This window comes from Chroicocephalus ridibundus, chromosome 9, assembly GCF_963924245.1.
Source record: "Chroicocephalus ridibundus chromosome 9, bChrRid1.1, whole genome shotgun sequence".
NCBI classification, from domain to species: Eukaryota; Metazoa; Chordata; class Aves; order Charadriiformes; family Laridae; genus Chroicocephalus; species Chroicocephalus ridibundus.
The window spans coordinates 4,008,099-4,033,076 of record NC_086292.1 but is presented as its reverse complement, the minus strand read 5'-3'; the positions used below and the strand labels follow the sequence as shown (position 1 = coordinate 4,033,076).

Sequence of the window (24,978 nt, the reverse complement as noted above, 5' to 3'; positions counted from 1 at the left end):
TGTAAAGATCCAGCATTTGGAATCAAACCTAAAAGCCTGAAGGAAAACAAAAGGCACATCATATTCTTCTTCCATAGCCAGTGAGAGTGCGGAAAATGAAATATGATGGCCACAGGTTCTGGTGTGAACCCCAGGAACTTGGCTGGGACTGATTATGTGGGAGCGGAGTTAAGAAGGGTGGAGATTTATGTTTGATTGGTTTTTTGTGTTTTTGAGAAGGCAGTGCAATATTATTTTGCCAGCAACAGTGGCTCTGTAGTTAATTGGGAGCAGGATTTTGTCTTTGTTCATGAACACATTTGCGCTGTGGTGTGCTTGCACCTACTCCGTGGAGACTGGAGGGGTTTTTTAAAAGCCCTCATGGTATCACTGGTCTGATCTGGTACATTGCTGCTGAGCCCAAAGTGGATCTGGATGGGATTGAGGACATAAGTCAACTTGGTTGTTCTTTATGTTGTATCAAGTGATGGAAATTCCCGTTGCAGTGGGTAAGGATAGTTCTCCTGTACTCGAGGAAGCAACGAGTAGTGATTCTCAGCAGAGCTCTGGCTGTTGGAGAAGGAGAGCTGAGATCATGGGGTAATGTAGGGTGGAGGGGACTTCTGGATCCAGCCCTTTTCCCCCAAAGCAGGACCAATACCATGACAGAGGTGGCAACAGCAGAGGTAAGAGACCTCTCGGGGATGGTTGCTGTTCCAGCCTGGTTCTTTTATGACCCTGCACCTATGTTGTTCCTCATGCCAAAAAGCCCTTAAGAGGTACACAGGGCTGGTGAGTCTCCACATGGTCTAGCATGGGGCCCTTCAAACAGCAGCTGATGACCTACAAGTCACACTTTTTAAGGTGGAAAAACCTCGTAAATGCATGAGAGCAATCACATTCCTCCTCCACCTTCCCCCTCTCCAGCTGAGGCAGAGGGTGGTTGCTCGACAAGGTGCCTTTACCAGAACCAGTGAAAGAGGTTGTTGACCGATGGTCTCTGAGGTCTGTCTCTTTTGGTCACATTTCAGTTCCGATCATCCTGAACTGTGGTAACTAAAGAGGTTTTTTCTCTTTAATATGATTAAAGATCAGTATGAAGTACATCACAATCTACTGTTAGCCAGTATCTCTGCGGTTTTACATTTAACTATCCTCCCTTTCCCTATGAGCTTGACCAAGTTATTCCCTGATGTGAAGAGTCCTGTTTTTTTATCGTCAAACCAGGCAAAAATATCTCTGAGTATTGGCAGAAGAAAAGAAACAATGGCAGCAACAAAAAAAACCTGTTACGTGATGAGATCTTACATCGCCTGAAGCTGTCTGAGGAAGAGAGATTGTGGCTCTCTGGCATCTAGTGTCACTTCAGGGACTCGAGAGATGGGGCAGGGGTGAGCTGTGACTTCTCTCCATTTGTTTTTAGACCGATAGGCTTGAACTGGGGTCTGGTGTATGGGATCAGAGGAATAGGGAGGGAGCAGGCTACTGATCCATGGGGCTCCTGGAGCAGCATCTGATCATCTGGATGACACATGGATGTAGGCTTGTCCTTTGACGGATTGCTCAGAGGAGAAGAGCAGTGAGGCAGCAGAAAGCCGCTCTCATACCTAACTCACCACAAGAGAAATGATTCTCAGCCTTTGGTGTGATTCACAAGCTCTTCTCAGACCCTCTGGCCAAGCAGCATAGCGTCCCAGAAGTGTTGGGGGAGACCTCAGTGCAGGATGCTTCCCCTGGAGACATATGGAGACATGGGAAAAGTCCTTAAAGAAGAAGAAGAATAGCCTCGAAAAGTGGATGTAGCCAAGGGAGTGCCTCAAAAAGAGTACAAGATGAGCTGCAAACTCTTCTTGATCTCCCGGGCTGGAGGAGACTGGCTTTGAGCATTAGGCAGTTGAATTCAGCACAGGGGTGGGGTATCAGAAGAAGTGTCAGCTATAAATTGGCTCTGGGCCAGCCTTGGGGACTTAACAGCCTATAACTCCAGAATATGACAGGGCTACCACTAAGCAAAGATTTCTGAAATTTAGGGCTTTTGTTTCTACTGGGCACAGAGTTTAAGTGCGCCGAAGGTAGAGCAGCAGGCTGGGATGTCCTCCAGGCATGACTCGGTACTGCTGTGGAAGGAAGGCGCCGTTAGATGAAGCACAAGGAGGGGACGCTGTTTTATGGGATGCCTTCATGGAGCATCTCAATTTAAGATGTAACCAGTAAAAGACAATTAAGGGTGACTGTGTTCACACATGAATTTTGAAGAGTTTAACACAAAATTGAAACAGAAGCAGAAAGAGAAGCAACAATAGTGCTTGAGGAAAATCTGGATGGCCTTGGGCTCTGCCTTACATACTAATACATCAAGCAGCACTGTTTCATCCTTCCCCCACGTTGTGTAATGAGCTCCCCATTCTGTTTTGTAATATATTCACTATATTCTGATTTATTGAAATTAGTACTAGCCTTGTACTGGGCACATTGCATCCCTAACTTGGATTCAGCCATTCTGCCTGTAATTGAAGGCAACATCTTTCCTGCATGCTTAGCAGAAGACCTGCCTTCTTCATCCCACCCCCCAAAAAACCACCCTGCCAAGGCATGCCAGAACTTTTGAGTAGCGCACAATGTGTTTTACTTCTGTGAAATTTTCCTAGATCTATAATTTATGGTATTTTCTAAATATTATGGAGTAATAATACCAAAGCTGCTCTTCAAGATCCGTTGCCTTTTCCTCTGGAATTGGTGAAGAAGCACTTTCTTTTTCAGGGAAGGGAAAAAATTAATCTTGTTTCAGTATTTGTATCACTGACTGATATTTCAGTAGGGTCCAAGAAGCTTTCATCTGGATAGACCAAATTTCCTGAAAATGTTGAAAACATATTGGTTCCAAACCTCCCCCAAAACCACATGTTCTAGATTAAGCATGTGTTTGGGAGCTAACATCCTTCTTTCCCCAACTCCACCATAGTCTGGCATTAATAACGCCGCACTTAAAAATATTTGAAAAGCCTTACATATCTCATACCCATGTGAATGAAGTAAATATCGGTACACCAGTTCTGTAAATGAAACAACTGAGTTTTGGAAGTTTGACTAAAGTGGAGTATTTTATTATTCATTGAGACAACAACAAAAGAAGGTAGTAGGTTCTTCTTCACTTGAAATCGCAAGTAACACTCGAGCTTTCCTTTCCTCCCCTCCTGCCTTTAGTATTGGTCAAAGAGAGATAGAGGGATTGGTGGGAGGCTTAATGGGTAGATACTTGATGATCATAATGGTTCCTTCTGGTCTTAATGTCTGTGAAAGTTGACAGGACTGATTAATTCCCAGGCCTGGGTCAGGAACGGTAACATTTTGATAGCTGCTTTGCCCCTCTTTTTTAGGAAGCCCCAAGTGGCAGAGAACTTCCTTCCCGGAGAGGGGGAAGCTTTCGCACTGGAGGGCACTTGGTGGTCAGAGCTTTCTATGAGAGATGGAGACAACCTGCATTGCTGGGTTGACTGGTAGCCTGAGGGTTAGCAGGACTTGAGTCCTGGGACACTCATCCGCTGCACCGCAGAGCCTGGTTGTCGTGCTCGGCTTCTGTTTCTTCTCTTCTCTTTGTGCATTGTGTTTACTGAGAATCCAGGATCCTTGAGGAAAAACATCCCTGCATGCAAATGGGGAATAACTTCGTTTTGTCCGGCACCCTTGCGTGTTTCAATAACTCCATTAATAATGGTATCCTGACTAATGTCCAGGAACTCATTTAAAAATCTGTTAGCTATCTATTCTGCAGAAGTTACTGGTGGATTTGGGCAGTATTCAGAGCTTTGTCTGAGATTTAGCAAGTGGTCCCTTTGTTAAACCAGATGGTTAGCAGGGTTTGGAAAAATACTGTACACGAATTTCCATAGCTGTTGAGAACAGTGATCATTAAATCTAATGTTCTTCTTCCATCTACACCCAGAAGCTCATACTTCAAAGAAAAAGATGAAATTTAATATTTTTTTTTTTAGTGCACAAAGATGTTGTAGTTTTAAAAACGTGCATATTAGATAAGTCACACAGAGCTCCCCACTTCTGTTTTCATCTTCAAAATTAGACATTCATCTTGAAAGTAGCTGTAGACTTAATGATTTCGGGTCGCCTTATGCTTATTTTATGGATGAACGAGAAGCAATGTGGTGTTTCTGGAGGACACTAACATCTCATTAATCATGAAGGTCTTGCCTCTGATTCTGCTTGTGAGCTGCGATGAGGATAACTTCTCAGTACCTCCATCTTCTCATCTCTTGGGGGCAGAGGGGTGGTGGTAATATGGAGATGGCTCGGTTGTATTATTTGGTCTTACATATTCCCCAAACCAGAGCTGTGCTTAGGTAAGAAGATTGATGATACACCGTACTAATTTAGTGCTAGGAAAATAGAAAAGGGATGCCTTAATAATCCTAGGAGCAGGCAGCGAATGCTGAAAATGGGTTGGCACAGCCTCTAGAGGACACGGTGCTTGCCGCAGTGTACCTTGGCGAAAATGGTTGAACACCTTGAAGACATCAGTAGACGTCTTTGTTCTGGATTGAATGTGGATGCTGCTAGAATATGGCAGTGGCACTCCTTGACTTTGTTCTGCTCTTGGCAACTGAGAATTTTAGGAAGTACTCGTCCTTTGTTTGACTGGTTTCTAGAATGGTCAGCCTTTTATAGGTTTTATATAAAATAAGCGTAATTACAAAGATCTGTTCCCGTCAATAAAACCAGTTTGAACTGTTTTGCAGGAATTTAAACTATTTCTTGTTAATCCACACACATAACTAATAAGGGAACGCAGTGTTTTTTTAATATACTATTTATATCAGCATATGTCCTAAAGAAGTTTTTGATATTTTTGTATTTATAGTAAATCATAGCAGTGTGTAGCGTGCAGAAAGAAAAATCGGGGCGGGGCGGGGGGGGGGGGGTAGAGTAAACTCTATTAATCTTTATAAGAGAAAACATGTCATATGTAATATCCTCAAGTTGCATCACCATCTGGTTTTTTTGTTTGTTTTTTTTTTCTGAAGCCCTTGGAAATGATCCAGCAGATGCTAGGGCTGCAGGAGCTGGGGGCTAGAACCTGCTCCCTGAAGCACGGTTAGATGTCTTCTGCTGCTTGCTGGGCCACAGCTGCGGTTTTACACAAGAAAAAACTCATCTGTTGCAAATGTTTTCTTCAGCTTAAGTGAGAAGCTTGCATCTGAACTGGCTCGTTGCTAAAACCCGTGGCCAGAGTGCTTCTGCTAGAAGAAGTGACTTGGCGCTGCTTGGAGCCTTTCCCTTGCAGATGCCCAGCTGGATGGCTCTGCGGGCAGAAGGTTTCCAGGGTGGCTGTTTTGTTATCATCTAGAGCTATATTTTCCCACTTGTGCCTTTCCCTCAAAGTTTACCAGTCTTGCTGGTTTTATATTGCCTCCTTTTTGGTCATCATTCCCTTTTATTTTCCCAACAGATGTAGAAAATAAGCTTTTGAGGACGTCTAGGTCTTTGAGCGCTGTTCAAACTCAGGGTCTTCAAAAGCCTGGCACGCAGTATTGCGACTCCAACACCTTTGCTGGGGAAATCCCGTCCTGTGATGGAGAGCTCAGCTGGCAGGTGATAGAGCTGGCCTGAGTTATTACAGTGGGTGAAAAGCTGGTGGGCTTTTCCTACAGGAAATCCAATGAAAGAGATTATAAATTTTAGAAGTCGATCAGGTAGCTAGCTTAAACGTTTCAGGTCAGGCTAGCGGCCTTGTTTCAGAGCTTAGTAGCTATGGCTTTAGTGGTTAGGCAAAAAATAATCTCACCACTTTCCAAAGGGACTGATGAACTTTTGAGAGACTTTGAAGCAGTGACCCGTGATGCCGGAGGGCTCGCTCTGAGCCAGAAGACTCCCTTCAAACCTGTTCTCCTCCTTCTGGAGGTTAGAAGAAGCCTTCTCATTCCCAGTTTAATGGTCTTTGGGAGCAATTTGCACACATGAGGATGTGCCAGTGCCGTTCTTTAAGTCCTAACAGGTCTTCTCCCTCCATGCCCATCACCGTAGCCTTTCCCAGCGGTGCTCTCATCCCTTTCCCAGCATTGATGGCCGAGCAGGCAAGCTCTGCTTGACCACTTCTTGACCTTCCCAGGAGCCCTTCTGTGAAATTGTTCTCATTAAAATCAATCTTTCTGTATGTAGATGATGAGGATTGACTGCATTACTCCTAGGATTTTCAGCCCCCCCTACTGAGGGGCATCAGTATTGCCCCATATCTGCTGGAGGTATTTCCACTGCTCTGTTTTAGGTTTGTATTTTTGCCTTTCCTGGCTGTGCAACAGCAACTCAGCGCGTGCAGACGTTGTCCTCCACAGCTCCATCTGAGGAGCTCCCCCATCCAGCAGAACAGTTTATTATTCCCTCTCTATATATAATTTATAGGACTATGCATTTTGTATGACTGAATCTTATTCCATGCTTATTACTGTATCCTTCAAAGCCATCCAGCCTGTCCTCTCCGATATCCTGGTCCTCTTCTGTATTAACACTTCTTGTCAACTTTCCTTCCTCTGCAAAGCAAAGCTAAAATGAGGAGTTGAACAGAGCTGACAGCTCCTTCAAGGATGGATTAGAGCATAAGCATAAATTTAATTTCAGATGAAAGACAGGAAATGTAGAAGGGGATGGACTTCCCTAGGTCTGGGGTCTGGTTTGACCTCAAACACGAGCAGACAGCATGCGGAAAAGAGGTGGGGGATAGGTGGGATTAGTAGGAAGAAGTACAAAAGTCGAGGGTGAGCACATATGGAGAAAACCAGCTATTCTTGGGTAGCTGTCGTATTTAATACCAGCAGGCAAGACCACGAGCTTCATCTCTAATAAGTTCGTAACGGATACCTTAAGGAGTTCATGAGGAACAGAGGTAATGCCAGGAAACTGCAGAAAAGCAAACTTGAGGTTATTTTTATAAAGAAGGGAGACGAGGTGCTGGGGAACAGCTGACCAGTCGGGTTAGTCTCAGATCCCACCGGGACTGGAATAAATCCTCAAATGCACCGCAGTGAAGCTCCTGAAAGCAGAGACGAGAGCGGTAGCAGACAGCGTTGATGGGCGGAGAATTCTTCAAGTCAAACCAATTTTCTTCTACAAGAAGATGGCAGGGCTTGTGGACTCCACAGCAGCAGTAGGTATCCTGTCACTTTTTTTTTTTTTTATAAGGCTTTTAATACTGTAGAGGAACATAATGCGCGTGCTTGTAGTCTGCATCTTGGAGCGAAAAAAATTATCTTCTCATAGACCTTCCTTGGAATCGAGTCATCTAATGGCCTCCATGAAACTACACTAAATAAACGTGGGTAGTGGGAAAGGCTTTGAAACCGGGAGCGTCTCCACAGGAGGACGGGGATGGCGAGGTGGGATTAACGGTGTAGGAGAAGACTCTATGAAAGACTTACACTTGCCTAACTGGTAGGTATTTAACCTGCTCCATCAACTAACAGATAACCAGCAGGTCATAATGCATTCAACCACTGCAGCCGTCTAACGGACGTTATTGCTTAAATATTGGAGCGTGGCCTCAGAAAAGCATGGTTTGGGTTTCTTCTCCTCTGCACACACGTGTCGGGCCAGTGCATGTCAAGTGAAGCGTTCGAACCTCGAGCCTCAGCACCTTTTGTGTTGAAAGGAATGTAGATCTGTTATTTTGATGGAACTCTGCTCCCCAAACTCAGTAGGAGACTTTGTTACCGTTTCAGACTAAATTGAGAAAGATCCGATGAGTTTACCATTTTGAGCAAAAATGAGGAAAATTCTGTCTTCTCGTGTACTGGATGAACCTTATGGCTCCCCGCTACAATTAAATTATCCACCCCCTCCTATTGAGAGGCGAACAGATGCAAGCCCCAGCGACTCAGAAGCTCCCAAGGCTAATAATATTGTGTTTTTTTTCATGTCAGAAGTATTTTTGTGTTTGTCGAAAGATTCACTTGCACAGCCGTAACATCTCTCTCTGCCGTGCCTGGAACAGATGCGTGTGTTGTAATATAGACTGTGAACATTGACATCGCATGTGGTTCTCATTCCTCCCATTCATCTTTGAAGCTAATTGGTTCCATCCATTTCAAATGTGTTTGGCTCGCCGCAGCTATTTGTACTTTCACTCTGGTTATAGCGCTAATGGTGTGATATATATAACATGAAATAAACTCTCGTGACTCCGAGGTCTGGGGAGACACATACGTGGTACTCGCATTTTGCTTGCTGGGTTGGGTTGGTTTCTTCAAATGATGTCCCCCAGACGGTTTTTTTTCCTCTTCGCTGGAAATGTTGTTAACTAGCTGGTGCCTAAGATGGGGGCTGGTGGAAATCGCCGGTGAGGTTGCGGCTCATCCTGCATCACAGGAGCACAGAAAATGCCAAAAAAAAAAAGAAGACGACCCTGTGGGTGTTTGCCAAACGTAAGAGGTTTTGCAGTTCATCTGCTGGTGCTGGACCTGCTGGCTGGCTTCGGCGTTGCTCCCCAGCACGATACTGGGACTGGCCCTGTTAGAAACATCTCACCCTATCTGCATGTTTTAATGCTGCGAATATATGGCTTAGTAAAAAAACAGTAAATTAGCAGAAATAATAAATGAGATAATACCATAATTTTCCCATGACCCAACAGCATAAAGTAGGCAAATTAATATTGCTGTTGAAAAGGCATCAGTGAGGTTACTGGGTGTTTCTCTGGTCCTCTCATTCTTCCTTTAAGAAGCCATGGGAACGCGGCGCTTCTGTACTAATTGCTAATTTGTCTTTCTCTACCAGTGCTGATTGGAAGCAACCTCATTACCTTCCATTCATTATAAGCGTATCTCAGCTAAAGGTGATTTCAGTCCTCGCTGTGTGTTTAAACCCAGATTCTAGAGGGACTTCGCTGATGAACAGCGAGGGAATATTTGGGGATTTTTACAGTTCATTCCCAACCCTGATTAATTTTTGAGGAAGCAATGGAACATGTTTCACACTTCAGCTTCTGCTCAAAAAGCCATGTAGTTTCTCAGCTTCACTGTAAATATTTTCACTTCTTGCTGGGGAGGCTTGTATTCCCATTGTTTAAATGAGCCAGTTCATGGTAATTCTTTGCTTTTGTGTTTTTGGGGTATTTTTTAGTATTTTAATATTACTTTTAAACAACTTGGCTTGCAACTATTTGGGATACCGCTCTCAGCTGAGAGCCGAGTCACGCTAACTTTCTTGTAACCTGTCCTCATTGGGAAGTAAAACACGTTAGCTTTAAACGTGAAGCTGGGCGATTTCAAGCTAACAGAGAAATTTCACGTACGGCTGCGTAGACCGCAAAAGCATCCGTTGTCCACTTGAAAAATAATCCTCTGTTGTAGGGATCGTATTTTTAAATGGTTTCTGTTGCGTCTCAGGATTTCTGCTGTCTGAAGTTTTGACATGCCATATTTCTATCAGCGGCTTCAGGAGATACGTATGGCAAAACTCAGCGGTGTTCAGCAGAGCTGGGACTAAGCTGGTCCCTGGGGTTAAAGCTCTGGCTCAAGGTTGAAGAACATCCTCCCCTGAGCTTTGCCGTTGGCCAGAAGCAGGTGGTTTAACTCATCTTTGCAATAAGGGGGAGAGCTGCCCACCAAAACTCACTCACTTGTGTTATACCAGCCACAGGTTGGTAGTTTGAGAGAGGGTGAAGCAGATCTGGGTCCCGGTGAAATCGTTATACCTTCATGGCACTTGTTTGTAGAAAACGGAAGGCTCTACATCTTTGGGCCTACCGGTTTTATTGCCAATTTTGTCCCAGCTCTGGAGAAACACCCTCTGGGTCGGTGGGTGCTGGTGGCTGTGGGGATTTTTCTAAGATGAAATGATCACTGAATTTCACGAGTTTTCTTTTTTTTCTTTTCTTTGTAGGTCCAAGTTCAGTTAAAAACAAGAAAAAGGGTAAGTTTGAGTTTTTCATTTAATTTTCTTTTCTGTGCCTGTGTTACCTGGCTATGAATTGTCTTTAGGAAGGAGAAACCAACAGCAGGTTCCTTCTCCGGGGAGGGCAGGGATTAACGTGGTGCGTGGTCCCACGCCACAGACCATGGGTTTGCTCTCCTGCTCCCGCGTGGCCATGGCGGGGCTGCACAACCCAGCGGTGGCAGGGGAGCATCGGCACTCCTTAAAGCCTTCCGGAAAAGATAAAGGAAGTTCTGAAGATGCTATAATTAAACAGTTGGGTGGAGTTGAGTCACGTACCAGCTATCGGGGGCCACTTGCTGTTTGCCAGGCCGTCTCTGCCGCAACACCTATAGTTTTCATCCTTATCTTGCCATGCATCTTGCTGCAGGTTGCGGTCTCCTTCGGACCCACCAAAGTCAATGTAGATAGGCTCAGCATCTCACTTCTGGTTGGGTATTAACCTCAGAAGTATTATTTTATCTGTCCATTCCGAGTGCTGGTCAGCCCACGGGTATTTTGTCTGACTTGCTTATGTTCCTCAAGCTGTTTGCAATGGGTAATTTTTTAAAACGCGTATCGATGAGTTGTTGTGACTTGGGTTATTCGGGAGGCAGCCCCGTGTTTCCCTGGGGCGTCTGATGCCATCCGTGTTTGCGTAGGGCTGCTGGGGAACGCTTACCGCCATACCCGTACTTGCTACTAGGAACTTGAGCGACTCCAAAGATCTGAGCTGCTTTATAAACTTCTCCGCAAAAGTATGCTGCAGTCTTGATTTCAGGGAAACACAGTCAGATTACCCATTTTTGCTCCTTGTAACCATCAAAACACTTCCGTGCACGTTATAAAAACTGCGGTGCACGCTCACAACGGGCTGTAGGTTACGAGAAACGCAGAAACTGTTGTGCGACGTGGGGCTGTGCTGTCACAGGAGCCTGCGGAGCTCCGTCTGCCGAGGGGCTCCCGCAGTCTGCTTACCACCTGTTGCACTTAATGTATGTTTAATTAAGAGAAAAGTTAGCTGTTCTGCACTTTGCTGTGTCCCTCAGGTGCTGGTACACGGCCCGGGCTCCGACCCACCATCACGACCTGCGGCAGCGAGAGCGGCCGAGCGTTGCGTGTTCTGTGCTACTTTAATAGCACATCAAATTGCTTTTAATCCGCGGGTACACGCTCAAAATTTACAGCTGAGAGGTTGAGACGGGCCCCAGCTAGAAACTTAGTTTATATTTACTCTCTCAAAAGCAGCATAAAATTTTATGTGCGAGAAGTTTGTCCTAACAAAACTCGGAAACCCTAAACCCGTGTTAAATCAGGCGAACTAATAACAAACGATGACTGTGGTATTCATAGCAATCCTGGAGTAGCAGGGGGATCTCGGAGAGCTATATTATATACAGCTGTAGCGCTATATAAAATAGTTTAATTTTATGGTATTGTCACATTTAATTTTTTTTTTTTTTCGAGTGAGAGCTTATTGTTTGGCGAACGATGATTAAGGAAAACTTACTGGTTCTGCCTGCTTTGAGTTTCGGAGCGTGTCTGGTGCATGTGGGTAAAGACGGAGACTTGGCACGCTGGGACTTGGGTGCTGGAGACCCTCCCTGGAAAGCTGCTCACGGTGGGGCTGGGGTCCCCTCGGTCAGAAGATGAATCAAGAGCTTTATACTGGCTGAATATCTGGTTTTTCCCCCGTGTGACTTTAATAAGTGAGGCTCCATTAATGCAGAAAAGTAGTTGAAAGTACTTGAAGGAGCGGGAATGCACAGAAAATAAGTGTCCCTGTGCGGCGTCGGAATTATGTGCAATTGTTTTACTGCTAAACTAGCAGCTCATTTAGTAGCAGACCAGATTTCAGAGACAGATTAGTTAAACCAGCTGTAATGTGTATCCCTCTTGGGAAGGAAAACAAGGAGTGACAGCAGCCGGATTCCTGACTTAGTGCATACGATCCTTCATTCGGATGGCCTAGATCGGAGAGGATGTGAATGAGAAGAATTTATGTAGTAAGTGTGCTTTAGGGGAAATAGGTAAGGGGTTTGATGCAAGGCGATACTTTCCAAAGGATGGCATTATCCCGAGGAGGAGGAGGAGAATTGCTGGATTAGAGGAAGGCTGGCTTGTGGCCAGCTCAGATTTGGAGGCACGGCTACTAATCTGGGCAGACATACTGCTGCGAACGCGATTTGTCCCCTTAGTACCAGTATTACTGTGATCAGCCCTGCTCACTTTAACTGAGTTTTTTGCCCATTGAAACTAAACCGCACAGTTGTCTTCTGCTGATTTCCACGTGCCCTTGTTCGTGGCTAGTGGCCATCCAGAGTTTTCCACTTCTGTACTAACTAAAATAGATGGGTTTTTCCTTGTAGTTTTGTTCCATGACAAAGATGGATATTTAGTACAGAAGCAAGTACATAAATGTACTTGGAAACAATTCCAATAACCATTATTTCATAACCTAACTGCTGCTGTCATCTAAAAAAGTGTTTAATTCTGTCCTACAGTGGACTTTGTTTCAGCAATTGAAGCAATTTTGCTAACTTAATAAAGCTCGCTGGCGTAAAAGCTGTCACAAAATTGCATTTTAAAAACTACATGAAAAGAACATCAATTCTCACAGGGATCTGGAAAATCAGGAGAGCGCAGGTCAGGCTTTCCCTGCAGACCTTATTGCAGTCCAGTATGTATATACCTGGTCAGAGTTTTTGCTTACGTGGTTGTGCTGTTTCTTTTCCTGGGACGGCGCGGTGAGATGTGTTTGTGGCTCATGGCAATTCTTCAGCGCTTTCACCCTCCTGATTGGGTTCGCCGTTCCCTTACCCCTCCATCCAAAGCCCAAAAAAACGCACATTTAAATACTTTGAGGCACTGTAGCATCGAAGTCCTTCGCGCAACTATAGTGCGTCCCCATCGTGCAGCTTGGTGGGGACGCCTCCCGCATGGCCCTGGGCGCTCGGAGCTGGTGGCGAGGAGCTGAAGTTCAGCTCTGAACTGCCCTCTGGAGGCACCTCTCTCCCTCAGACAGGAGATCCAGCCACGGGGATTATATCCTAACGCATACGTATGCAGCAGGTGGAAAAGATTGCAGCCGTTTTCCATCAAAAAATGGGAAAAAACTGAGAAACTGCGGAGAGGTTCATCTCGACTTTAAATACCCCACTTTTCCCTGCGTTGCACTGCAGCGCGCGGTTGGTCGGAGGGAGCCATCCTGACATCCCCACCTTGCTGCAGGGGTGCCACCAGCTCCCGGGCACGCTGCCTTTGAGGGCTGTGGGACATCCCGGCCCCACACCTAAAGCAGGGTGGCCAGGGGAGGGCTGCGGCCAGAGCTCTGGGACAGAGACCGTCCAAGCCTCCATCTCTTGGGAGGCCTCAGAGAGTCCACGTGCCTCATTTAAATGTAATTATAAATGCTAGAAGGAGCCTGCAAGGCGGTGACCTGCTTCTGCCCTGCCAGCAGGGTTGTCCTCATGGTGCAGAGCCGTGGGACCTCCACTCAACCCCGCCCTTGGGTGCTCCTCCTCATCCCTGCCCTCCAGCCAGCGACGAGCCAGCCCCTGTCTTCTGCTTTCCTCGTTCCCAGGGCTTTCCTGTGGGTAAAAGACCATCCCACGCTCCGTGTGCGGAGAAGCTAACGTTTGACCTTCTGTTTTTCAGGTAAGAAGGCTGGTCCTCCGGGGCCCAATGGTCCCCAAGGACCGCCAGGTCCTCCCGGGCCCCAGGGTCCCCCCGGCATTCCCGGCATCCCAGGGATTCCTGGCACAACCGTCATGGGACCGCCCGGCCCCCCTGGCCCACCGGGCCCTCAGGGACCACCTGGACTTCAGGGCCCCTCAGGTAACCAGCTTGTCCCCTTCTCCAGAGCCCCTGCACGCCGGGGGGATGCAGAAGATGCCACAGTGCTGTACAAATAAATGAAAAAGCTCCAGGTTTCCATCTGAGGCCAGCGTAGGGTCTGGACGCCACGGTGCAGCATCTTTGAGTAGGACTCGGGTGTTCCTGGGCTCGTCCTTGCGCCCGCGGGGGGGATGAGAGGAGCAGCAGCAGTTCTGCAGTGCGGTGGGAGCCCCGCGGCGGCGGGTGCGGGGGTGCGATGCCCTGGGACAGGTGGTGCCTGTCGGAGGAGGATGCAGAGAAGGAGCAGCAAAGACCTGCGGAGCCTCGGTTGCTTTTAAGCATCCCACTGAAGTCTGCCGGTGGGCGATTTCTGTGCGCGCAAACTGGCTGCAAGGTGGCCCTTCCCGGCGGTGACTCGGACTTTGTGTTAATTCCTCTAAAGCCGACGCAAAGCCCAGCTTTGCAGCCGGACCGGGAATGCTGAGGCTTAGCACAGCCCAGGAACCGCACCAACCGAGGCAGCTTGCCGCCTCTACCAGACGGAAATATGTTTTTCTCCTGCGGTTCTTGGTTTCATTTCTCTTTGTTTCTTTGTATCTGCACCATACCGTTTATCTCTCACGGAGGCATGTGCCAATTATTTTGTTAAAATCCCTGGATTTAATAACTCTTTAAAATGCAGATTAGTGGAAGTTGACATCAGTGTTGTTTGTTATATATATATATATATATATGAACAGTCTGGTATTAAAAAAATATATCCTCGGGGAAATCAGGGTTTATTACCCTATAGCTCGCTTGCATGGCTCTCAAAAGAAAACTTGGTTGCCTTCTCAGTTTCTATCTCAGAAATTGCCAAAGCAGAGGCCAGGAGCAGCATGAGGTCCTTAGCACTCCGGAGTGCTGCCCACAAGCATCTCCTCTTTAATAGAGATTTGGCTCTCGGAGAAGCGAGATTTCAGCACGTAGCTTGAATGCAATGAATGACCTGAGTTACTGCGGAGTGAAACTTGTAATCTTTGCAGCCAAGAGGCTTTATTGCCACTACCGATCAGGAAAAGGGTTGTGCAATTTTTCCTTCTAGTGGAAACTGGTTGAATAACGTTGGGGCATTTTATTGATGTTAGACAGAAAGTCGGGAATAAAACAGGAAAAAGCAGGATGTCTCTTTTTCTTGTTGACGCGTGTTTTAACATTAAGGTGCACCCCATACCACTGTTACCGCCCTCCTCCTGTTAGAAATGGGATTTTAATGGTTATTATGGGGTAAGAGAAGTTCTATTTATAGGAGTGTTCGCTGCAGCTCTTTCAAGCTTCCTCTTCAACGATGTGAAATTGCATTTTGCAGGTGCCACAGACAAGGCCGGCTCCAGAGACATCCAGGTTAGTTGATATTCTTTTAAGGGAAAAAAATCCAGCTTTGGCTGGATTTTTGTAAACGTGACTGGTTGTGTTTGCTAATGTTGTATTCCATGGTATAGCTCTGAAAAAACCCACCGCTTCTTGGATGTGCTAAATCATAGCTATACGGAGTGACTGCCTGAGCTCACCCTTTTTATTGCTCAAAAGAAAGCTGTGTTAATCTGGCTTGGGCTTCTCATCTCTTCTCCAAAACATCTTGTTGTCAGCTGCTGTGATCGTCTTTTTTCATTTATGAAAAGCATTAATGATTTCAGGGTACTCGTGCCTCTGTACTGGTTACCAGTGCTGTGGAGGTGTGGGCAGTTACTGTAAAATGATGCGGTGTTTCCCATTAATTTTAAATCCCTGTAATCTCGTTTGCAGCCAGCTGTGGTCCACCTTCAAGGCCAAGGCTCCGCAATCCAAGTGAAGAATGGTAAGGATCTCATGATATTGGCAGTTACTGAAATGAGCCCATCCTGCGCCCGTAGCCTCGTGTCTGGGTCCCAGCCCATCCTATACTTCGGGTCCCTGATTATCCCTGCTGTTGGCTTCCCCCCATGACAGTCTGATTCGCCTTGCTCAGACCCCCTTAGCAGAGTCTCCTGTTGAGTCTCCATCCCCGTTTCCCACACACTCCTATTTATCTCCCAGATTATCCTGTATATCCCAGTAGTTCTGTCCCACTGAGTCTCCCTCCTTGGCCTCCAGATATATGATGTGCCTCCTCCAGCCTGCTGTTGTATCATCAGTTTTCCTCAGCCCCTCGACGGCCAGCCTTCTTTCCCACTCTATTTTAAGCCCTCAGTGTATCCTTTTCCTGTCTCAGCCCGTTTAGCCTGTGCTTTTCCTCCAGTTTTCCCTGTAATTTTTGGCAGGGGAAGGCACAGCTGTGGTGTGAGGACACAGAGGTGCGCAGCCACTGGCTCCTCCTGCGTTACGCTGCAATCCTGCACACACGCAGCCTCCCCGGTCCCTTGTGCATCTCTACCCCCACTGACAACCTTTACGCTCGAGTCCTGCCGAGCCATTTCACATCCAACAAGGCAGCTCTTTGCTCTCCTCCTTCCTCCACGGCTCCCTATCCGATTTCTGCTCGAGTTCCTGCTCTTCTTGCCAACAGCTGGGTCTCATTCATTAGCTGCTGCCTCCCTGCTCACGATGTCTGGCTGTGCTGGAGAGGAGCTGGCTGTCTTGTCCCCTGCCTAAGCCACCACGTGCAGCTCCCCGGGGAGCGCGGGCAGCGGCCCTGGTGCACGTACCCCCCACCCCGGACCCGGAGGGCTGCAGCTCCCAAGGGCTGGAGGCCACAGGACCCCTGTCCACCAACTTCTCCCCCATGTATGGGATGATGAGGGCTGGCCGCCGCCTCTGTTGAAAGGCAATTTCTCTCTTTCGGCAGACGTGAGCTGTGGGAGCTGAAATTTCTCATGGTTAGGGAAGTAGGCTTACAGCGGGGCGGGGGAAAGCTCCCCAAAACAAAAAGGAAGCTGGCCGCTCCTGAGAACAATACGAGGGAAAAGATGCTGGTTTGCTTATGTGCAAAAAGTAATTATCCCTTTATTAATGGGAAGCCTGTATGTTTACAGAGCGTACGCTACTCTCTAAGAGTGGGAATTGCCCTGTGAGTGTCCTTCCCTGCTGCTCGGGAACAATCCGCTGCTGTGAGCCATTAATGCTGTCCAGCTGACAGCCGGCAGAAAACACAGCCCTGGCCAGTTTGCAACTGGGGGCAGGGAGCTGAGAAGCAGACGGAGACTTAGGAGGAAAAGAGTTGTGTTTGATACAAGGCACCTACAGAGAATGGCTCTGTTCTGGGCTCGTAGCGAAGCGCGTCCTCTGGACCTGCTCGTTGGTCCGTCCAGAGAGCAGAGGTCCACTCACGTCAGTTATTCCACTGGCTCCAGTGCCAGAGGACTGGGTGACGGATCTATAAACCCCTAACCGTGCTGAGGACCCCAGTTAGGGGTTAATGTGGTGTGACGTGCTGCAGTCTCATACTTTGTTTGTTATTTTGGCTTTTAAAAACCTAGGAAATGTAATGACAAAGCATTTGTTAAACTAATGCTAGTTACAAAGTCAAGAATGCTGAAGCTAAGGAATACCAGAATTAAAATCGATTGTCTAAGCCCAAGTTGGCCTCCATGCACAGATGTGTCCTGAGATATGGTGTAGTCCCGTAGTTGCACACGATTTCTTTTATAATCCTGTTGTCTCTTTTGCTGCAAGGGGTAGTTTTCTTCTAGGGATGGTCCCAAGGCTTAAAGCAAGGGTGAAGCCTGTATCATGACACTGCTGCTGAGAACATCTTCCTGCCCAGCAGCACTGAGAGGGGGGCAGACAGATTGGCCGTGAGAGATTGGAATCACCCTCCTGATGGGCCTTCCTGTGGTCCTCAAGGACGTACCTGTTGATGTAGTCTTCAGCACACCATCTGCTGAAGCTCTGCTTTGTTTCATGTGGACACTGGGTAGAGAGGTGTGGGGAGGGGAATGAATGAGATGGAAAGTAGAGGAAGGCGTTTAATGGTCCCAAGGCTGGGTGATGTCAGTTGGGGATCTTTCTCGGAGAATTGGATCCTGATCCTACTTCTGCTGCAGAGTTTCTTCCATGATACCAGGAAAATCACCAGAAACAAAGCTTTTATAAGGGCTGTCAACGGATGCTCTTCAGGAGGCGCCCGGGGTCTGAGTTGTAGAAATGCTTTTAGAAGCACAGCTGTGATGTCATTTGTGATCTATGGCTGAACATACAAAAACAGTGTGAAAAATCAGCCCCCGGCCTCTCAGGTGAATTACGAAAACTTAGCAAATGCCTTACAGTACTGGCATTGATTTGCATGTGCCGGAGTGTCTTTGCTCCGGCGAGGGGTTGATACTGGGAAGATGTTTTCAGGCCTGTAAAACACTCGTTTGAGTGGGTAATAATCTCAACTTAGTGTCAGGAGGAGACAAGCTAGTCTGTACCCAGCACTGGGAATGAACGTAGTGTAGTCCAAAGGGCCATACGCCTCTTTCAAGGATGAGGAGAAGCACCCTTGATAAGGACGAGTAGAGCTTAAATCAGTCATGCTGTGCACTGAACAAAATGAGTGTCCACCAGCAAGTGATGGTGTAATTGGAGCTACAGAGAGGAGTCCAAACTAACACACCATAGCCTTTAATTCTGGGATTTTCTTACCGAGTTACTTGACTTTTTGACTTGAGTCTGTGCCAGCCGTTGTGTATGAAACCTTGCAATGTCACTGTATTTGTGTGCTCCTGCGCTTTTCATTCTGACGGGTACTGAGTGACTGCCGTTTTCTCATACTGAGATCTTTCAGGTGGAGTCCTCAATGACTGGTCTCGCATCACTATGAACCCCAAGGTGTTTAAGCTGCATGCCCGCAGTGGGGAGCTGGAGGTACTGGTGGACGGCACATACTTCATCTATAGTCAGGTAGAAGTGAGTACGGTCCTAGGCCTAACTCCTATTCTTGTGTTCCAATGGAAGCCTTGCATGAACCACGAGAGGGCTCCAGACAACTAGCAAATGCCAAGAACTTGTATGTACTTTTAACCGCTTCGTGCTCTAGGAGATGTGTGTCGGAGGAAGACGTTAGAGTTTCGAAGTGCAAGGTCACACGTTTCGCCGTGACACCAGCTGCAAGAGATTAGTTACCGTAACACATGCGCAGACGCCCAGCCAGATCCCACATGCCACCAGTGCCTTTTTTTTAAGCCTCCATCTTGTCTGTGCAGTCATTCGCCCGCCCATCTAAACCTCCTGGCAGAACAAGGGTCCCGGCAGGATGCTAGGCTCTGTGCTTTAAAACAGACGTAAGACCAAAACCCTGCCAACTCATGGTCATTTCGACGCCGTGTCACTCTTTGTAAGCGTAGGACTCTTGGCCCCGGGTGGTTTGGCCAAACTCCGGCCCAGGTAACTCCATTTTGCCTCCACCTTCTTCGTGTAGCTTCAGACGGACACGATGCCCACTGTGTAGCGGGATGGCTCATCTGCTGCTTTAGTGGGTACCGATGATGGATGTACGGACCTGCTTCTGTAAAAAGGGCTAAACAAAGTAATAAATTATTGTATTGTGATTTGGTATACAGCTAATTAAGACGTTATTTCCTCTCCCCATTCAAATAAAATGTAGGAAATGGACTGTCATTTAACGCACTGCTCCCGGTGTCTTGCAAACCTCTGAACAGAACTGCTGAGCTTCGTGGAGTATGAGCTGCGAAGCTCTCCCAGAGCGTGCAGGGTGTCCACCCGCCTGCGGACTGAAACACTGTCCGGGTTCTGGGACAGATTTTAGCAAGACAAGAGGGTTTCTTTGTGACAGCCACAATTAAGCAACTTCCACCTTGCTCCAGATTCAAATCCTGCTCAGGATTTGCCTCTATTCACTTGGCAGCCCCACTGGGACTCTACCAAGTTAGATAAAGTGGGCTGTGGGTGCCAAGTTAGGTGCTCTTCCATGGAACTGGTTATGTGTCTGGTTTGGATGGGGACAGGAAAAATAACTCTGCGTGGGCCAGAGTATAATCGTTTCCCAAGTGCTAATTGCTGGCCGCAACGTTGTGCCTCTGAAGGCTTTGTCCTTTCTAGTCCATCAAAGGAAAAAGAAGTCTCAGTCTTGTGTAGCTTCTGTGGTGGCAGGGAGCAGACTAAGAAGAACTAGCAGATGCATCCAAAATGGCTGGTTTTCTTCTGTCAGGAAGAAGCAGCTCCCTGCGACTGACTTCTCTTTGGACAGGTCTTTCTCACGCATCTCGCAGTTCTTCAGAACCAGGGCGTGGGAGATGGTTAAGTAGCAAGTAATGGAGTCATGGGAACTTAGGCGCTAGATCTAAGAGTTAAAGCAGTACAAACACCGTAAGGTCATTTGCTTCCAAGCTGTGGAGGTTGGGAGAGTGTCTTCCCTGTAGTAGCTTATGCCTTTGAAAACACCTCAAGTCCCGTTACAAAGAAGGCAACTCCCAGTACATCTTAGGGCATTTTTGATGTCAACACTAAAGGAGGCCCATGGGACCCAGAAAGCAGGACTGGCCAGGTAAGTGAAAGAGGACTTCAGTTAAAAATCTTTCTGTTTGTTTGTTGGATGAAAAGCTGTTTGTAGCAGATAGGGTTGTCTACACGTTTTTGTAACTAGGCCTGTGCAGGTTTGTAATTTTTCTTGTAATAAGCAGGGTCTAAAGCTTAGCCTTAGATACGTGAATTCACAGATGCCTGCATGCTCGTGTTAGCGTGAAGTAGTATATGGAGTTTCCTCGTGTTTGGTTGGCCTGGGGTTCTTTCTGCCTCAAAAAAGTCAACCTTCCGTGAGTATAGGTGTCCTGGGGCCAAGGAAGGGATTGTTAGCAGAGGGAACATATATGTATACGCTGAAAGGAATGTGGACTTGTTCCGTGTGCACAAATACCCTCCCTAATACCTTTCTTCTTCCTGCTTCACATCAGGTATACTACATAAACTTCACAGATTTTGCCAGCTATGAGGTGGTGGTGGATGAAAAGCCCTTTCTGCAATGCACTCGGAGTATTGAGACCGGCAAGACCAACTTCAATACCTGCTATACAGCTGGGGTCTGCCTCCTCAAAGCCAGGCAGAAGATCGCTGTGAAAATGGTCCATGCTGACATCTCCATCAACATGAGCAAGCACACAACTTTCTTTGGGGCCATACGCCTAGGAGATGCACCAGCATCCTAGATGAACTTGGCGTGTCCAAGGATACTCACAGAACTGCACAGTGCTGCTGTTCATAAGCGTATCAGTATTTCAGGGGGTTCTGTAATCCGGCCATAAAGAAAACTGATCCAGAGCTATTTATTCCTATATGTGAATGCAGGAAGCACAATTGTCTTCTGTGACTTGCATGGAGACTTGGATCAAAAAGCTAGTCGAAAAAGCGTTGTGAGGAAGAAAGGCTGTTGTGTCTGCCTTGTCTCAGTATTTCAAGTATTACTGCACTGATATTCTGCTCTGTGATCTTCACACGAGGCTTGTTGAGAGTGGTGTGGGTCTCTGCTTTTATGTTGCACTAGCAAGAGCATCCCGGGCGGTAGCAGGAGAAGAAAGACTAACGTCCAAATTGTCCGATCCAGGCACTCCTGCTTCTGCATGCTAACGAAAGCAAGAAAGGGGGGGATTTCTGGTTTTTCTGCCTTCCCAGTTCAAACTGGAACGGCCACAGGGTGCGAAGAGAGGTGAATAAGACGGGGTCAGTGGTGTTTACATTCATCCTCAGGAGTGCGAGCAAAGAAGGCGAAGCGCCTCTGCCTAGAGCTTGGAAGCAGGCTGCAAAAGCAGTAAGTGCGAGGGGAAGGGGAATACTTAATAGAGCAGGCTTAGCAGATAAGAAACTGCCTCCACATTCCAGAAATCACAAAGTCCCAAAGAAAATGCCGATTACCGGTTCCAGAGCCTCTGCTACTTTCAGCTCCTGCCATTACCCCAGAGGTATACCTTGCCCTAACGGGGGCTGCCTTAAAGTACTGCTGCTGTTACAGCAATTTGTGTTTTGTCGGGGTTTGTTTTTGGTTTTGTTTTTTTTTTTTTGGTCTTTTTAATTAATATTTTGCAAACCAGAACACATTTCTACAGGCTTCACTGAGCCGCGTAGAGCAGACACAAGTACTTGTGAAAACACTCTGAAGAAGTTTGTCATGTTTAAGAATAAAATTATTCAAACAGGAATTTTTTTTTTTTTTCTGTTTTAATAGCAACTCTCCTGCTTTTAGATGCGGGTTTTATCCTTCCTCCCCCCACCCCTTCCCTTTTCGCACCCTTCTACCTAAAATGCTCTAATGAGTGGTGATAGAGTCTCTAGCAAAAGCAAAAATAATCTGTATTTAAAAAGTCTGGTCCAGCATGAAGTCACCACTTTTTCTTTTCTCTGAGCCCTGCTGAGTCTAGTCATAACTCGATTTCTGGTGACTAATAGAAGAGCTGGGACGCTATTGTTTCTTTTGGCTTCTTGAGCAACTCTCTCCCGTTACCTCCCCTCAGCTGGGGAGACCTAAAGCTATAAGATGTGCTCGAGCTGAGGAAGAGGCTGAAGCGCTAATTGCTCTTTTGTGTCATGCCTTGGCTTGTGCTTGGTTGTGTTGGGTTGGGTTTTTTGGTTTTTTTTTAAAACTGGATTTCTTTTCAGAGCCTGGTTGTTGTTGTGGTTGGTTTTGGGGTTTTTTTTCTTTAAGAACTAAAAAGGCTAGTGAAGTTTCAGCCTACGTAGCCAATGGGGCAAGTCCTAAACCTGTGTCTCGGTGGCGACCTCCATCTCCAAGCAGAGGTGGCTGGGGGGGGTCACCTGCAGGGAGGTGGGAGCGGACGTGTCTCAGCACCGTGCTGGAGCGACTCATCCGACTGCAGAAGGGTCCACCCTGGCTGAAGCATTCTTGGCTCCGGCACTTTTCCCCATCCGTAGCCAGTGATCTCACTTGCCAAGTATTGCAGTTATTGGGAGATAAATATTTCTTGGGGGCACCCAGCTTTGGCTACAGCCTTGCTATTCACAGGAGGCGTGCAGTTTGTAAAATAACTGCATGAAAAATTGCCTGCTATTTCTTTTTCAATATGTTCTCCTCCTTTCTAGCCTTAACATGTTGGGCTAGCAAGAGCCTTAGGCGCACTTAACTAGTCTTTGTGGTTTATTTCCTTTAAAATGGATTAAGAAGGACATGTTTCTCTGACAAGAATGAATCAGGACAACTGTGTCTAGTGAGAACATTAAGCAAATCATTAACAGAATTGCTTTAGAATACAGCCTGACCAGCGAGACTTAGGGGCAAGCATAAATAACGCAATGACTTGGGAGACCACGATGGCTGGAGTTTGCATTCCTTGTCCCCCGCTGGCAGGATCTGGGATTTGCTCCTGACTGTGGCTGCAGGCAGGAGGAGGCAGAGGGAGAATCCCTTCTCTCCGTAAAAGCCCCCTGCATCGCTGTCAGGTTCCCTCTCTGGCACGTGCCCGGGATGCGGGAGGAGAGCAGAAGGCAGCGGTTCCTGCCTCCCTTATCGCGAGCAGCGGAAGGTGCTTGACGGGCTTTTCCTGATGCTGGCGTTACACCAAAGCATGAGCTCAGTGTAGCCAAGTCGGAGACGCGGAGTTGGGAGTTGGGCGTGGAGTCGGAGAGCAGAGAATACCTGGCTGCAGGTGGCCTTGGTACCGAGAGCTGCGTTCGTTCCTGGGATGAGCAGGTGGATCCTGTGGTCCTGTAGCAGCCGTGGAGAGTCTTTACACTTGAAACCCTTCGGCCTCTCAAGCAACAAGTTGTCATTAATGAAGTATTACAGTGCAGGTTACCTGGGCTGTAGCATAGCTTCTTCTGTGTGATGCTTCTCCAAATGGTGTCCCACCATCTTCGGTGCCTCTTCCGTTTAACTGGAGCCAAAAAGGCCTGGAAGCAGCTCAGAGGAGCGTGAGGAGGATGCGTATGGGAGGTTTTAAGAAACTGCAGCAGGAACAGGGCCTTGCTCTGGTCTTTCCCTCTGATGCCTTTGAATTTTGATGTATCTCAGTTCCTAGTCTGGTCACGAAGGAAGTGCTTCAGTTATAGACAAACATCTGCGTATGCAGGATGGTGGACACGAAAGCAGTCACCGCTGGCTTCCCGGGTGCCAGCCTTCCGCTCCCGTGGTACTCGCTGCCTCTGCTCTTACCTACGTGCCTTAGCTCTGCTGCTCAACTTTCGGCTGGACTCCAGCCGCAGAAATGTAGCAGGCAGCTAATTGGTATATAATACATCACCTGAAACCCTTCTCCCTCCCAAGCGTCTCTCCACGGAGACAATTTATAGGGAAGCCAACTCAGCTCTTGCGTTCAGGGCCCCTTTTGAGGGAAGGATTCCCATCAATAAAAGCTTTAGGTCATGGCTCCCTACCCAAAACTACCTGCCCTTTGCTTCCCTCCAGCACCTTTCTCACCCAGGTAAGCGGTCGTGGTCTCCCTGCCACCCCCTGTCCCCATCAGGGGACTTGGCATCATCAGAGCAACATCAGGTGCTTAGAAAAGGGCACCCGAGCTGCACTGGGAGGGAGATCCTAGAATCATAGAATCATAGGGTTGGAAGGGACCTCTGGAGATCACCCAGTCCAACCCCCTGCCAGAGCAGGGTCACCCAGAGCAGATGGCACAGGAACGCCTCCAGGCGGGTTTGGAATGTCTCCAGAGACGGAGACTCCACCACCTCTCTGGGCAGCCTGGGCCAGGGCTCTGCCACCCTCACAGGAAAGAAGTTCCTCCTCGTGTTGAGGTGGAACTTCCTATGGTCAAGTTTGTGCCCGTTACCTCTTGTCCTGTCCCCGGGCACCACTGAAAAGAGCCTGGCCCCATCCTCCTGACACCCACCCTTGAAGTATTTATAAGCGTTGATAAGATCCCCCCTCAGTCGTCTTTTTTCTGGACTGAAGAGCCCCAAATCCCTCAGCCTTTCTTCATAAGAGATGAGTAAGTGCATTGTCTCGTCTGTGTTTCTTCCCCTCTTCCCAGTAAGAGGTGGGGTGTGGGGAGTTCTTCCCACTCGCTGCGGGCTGGCGGCACTTGCCCTGGCTCCTGGCGCCAGGCTTTGGGGGAAAGGGGAAGGGACAACTGCAGATGCGCTTCGTGGCTGTGCCCATACAAGCCTGAACCCTCCCACGCCCCCCATGTTCCCCACTCCCAGGCTGGGAGGAAGCCCCTCAGCCTCCCCAACAACAGCCTAACGGGAGAGGAGTTGTGGGAAGAGACACGACTACCCCCCGTTACCTGTTAGAGCTGCACGGTGATGTACTGATGCTGTTTTGTGCTTCCACATCTTTATTCAAGACACTATCTGTATATAAAATATACATAATGTATATAAATTAGGATGTAA

General features: G+C 47.5%; 1 protein-coding gene across 6 annotated transcripts in view; it reads left to right on the top strand.

Moving 5' to 3' along the window:
* Nucleotides 1-24,966, top strand: part of EDA (ectodysplasin A) — an 86,893-nt gene extending 61,927 nt beyond the window's left edge. The window contains exons 3-8 of one of the 6 annotated variants that reach the window (XM_063346859.1): nt 9,865-9,894; nt 13,552-13,731; nt 15,080-15,114; nt 15,517-15,568; nt 18,455-18,534; nt 20,580-24,966. In XM_063346859.1, coding sequence (XP_063202929.1) covers nt 9,865-9,894; nt 13,552-13,731; nt 15,080-15,114; nt 15,517-15,568; nt 18,455-18,534; nt 20,580-20,831 — 629 coding nt within the window. In that variant the 3' untranslated portion in view covers nt 20,832-24,966. Of the gene's footprint in view, nt 1-9,864; nt 9,895-13,551; nt 13,732-15,079; nt 15,115-15,516; nt 15,569-18,445; nt 18,577-20,579 lie in introns of all 6 variants that reach the window. The other 5 variants (XM_063346857.1, XM_063346855.1, XM_063346858.1 and 2 more) reach the window with 5 other exon arrangements.
* The last annotated feature ends 12 nt before the right edge of the window (nt 24,967-24,978 follow it).